This window comes from Beauveria bassiana, assembly GCF_000280675.1.
Source record: "Beauveria bassiana ARSEF 2860 unplaced genomic scaffold BBA_S00062, whole genome shotgun sequence".
NCBI lineage: Eukaryota > Fungi > Ascomycota > Sordariomycetes > Hypocreales > Cordycipitaceae > Beauveria > Beauveria bassiana.
In genome coordinates, this window is record NW_007930897.1 from 5,031 (window position 1) to 6,169 (window position 1,139).

General features: G+C 54.4%; 1 protein-coding gene across 1 annotated transcript; it reads left to right on the forward strand.

The window, feature by feature from the left end:
- Positions 1 to 59: 59 nt before the first annotated feature.
- BBA_09664 (glycosyltransferase family 20) lies at positions 60 to 575 on the forward strand (the record flags this gene model as incomplete). The annotated part of the gene is made up of 1 exon (XM_008604761.1): positions 60 to 575. One exon carries the CDS (start codon positions 60 to 62, stop codon positions 573 to 575), a length of 516 nt encoding a protein of 171 aa, XP_008602983.1.
- Between the last annotated feature and the right edge of the window lie 564 nt (positions 576 to 1,139).

The following is a 1,139-nucleotide window of genomic DNA, read 5'->3' on the forward strand; positions in this document are numbered from 1 at the left end:
TGCACGACCATCCCGAGTGGCAAGAAAAGGCCGTTCTCTTGCAGCTCACAAGCCCTGCCATGCTCGAGGCCGGCGGCACCGAGGAGGCCGAGTTTGCGTCGCGCGTCAATCTCCTCGTCGCGACCATCAACTCGCGCTATGGCTCGCTGAGGCATACGCCCGTGCAGCTCTCGCCGCTGCCGCCGCAGCAGGACGCGTACTTTGCGCTGCTGCGGCAGAGCGACGTGGCGCTCATCACGAGCGTCCGTGAAGGTATTAGTACGACAGCGCTCGAGTACAGCATCTGCCAGCGCGACCGCCGTGGCACGCTCATTCTCTCCGAGTTTAGCGGCACCGCGGGGGCACTGAGCAACGCGGTCGTGATTAATCCTTGGGACGTGTCCGCGGTGGCGCACGAGATTTACATGGCGCTGACGGTAACGGAGGAGGAGAAAACGATGAGCCATGAGGCGCTGTCTCGGCAGGTGCAGGAGATGGGTGTCGAGCGCTGGGCAAGGAGGCTTTTTGGTATGCTTGAGCGTTTTCCCATGAAGGATGGCTCTCACGAAGCCAAGACAAGCCCCATCTTAGAATGACTTTTTGTTTGGATACGGAGCAGCAAAGAAAAAGAATAGAGAAGTAAATTTCAAAGGCTATTTCGAACCAGTGTGCATGTCACGGCTCACCCCTACACAGGCGTCAGTTGACGGTTGCGCTGAAACATAATCCTCCAAACGCGTCTCTGAGAGAGTTACCAAGCTACCACTTTGACGACGAATTTTGGCAAATGAACTATCGATGCTCAGACGCAACTGCGCTAACGCAACATGCGAGGCGCTCTCTCACTGCTCTGTGGCCAGTTGGCGGTGTATATGGCATGTGGCAGGCTTTGACACAAGGCTTCTAATAGTGCAAACGGTTCGCCTGAGCATCTCAAACCGCCTTAACAGCCATCTTGCGAGGCTGGTCGGTCTGCCTGCCAGGAGGTGTGGAAGGCGTTCATATCGCCGGAAGTGTGCTCTTAACCTCTAGCCTGTTATAGAGGTTAAGGATAGTGATTCTATTCACTCTAACCCATAAAAGGTCTCGGTGTTTTACTAGTGTAATCTATTTAGCTTAGATCTTATGATCGATTTTAAAGTATGTTATCACGCGTGGGC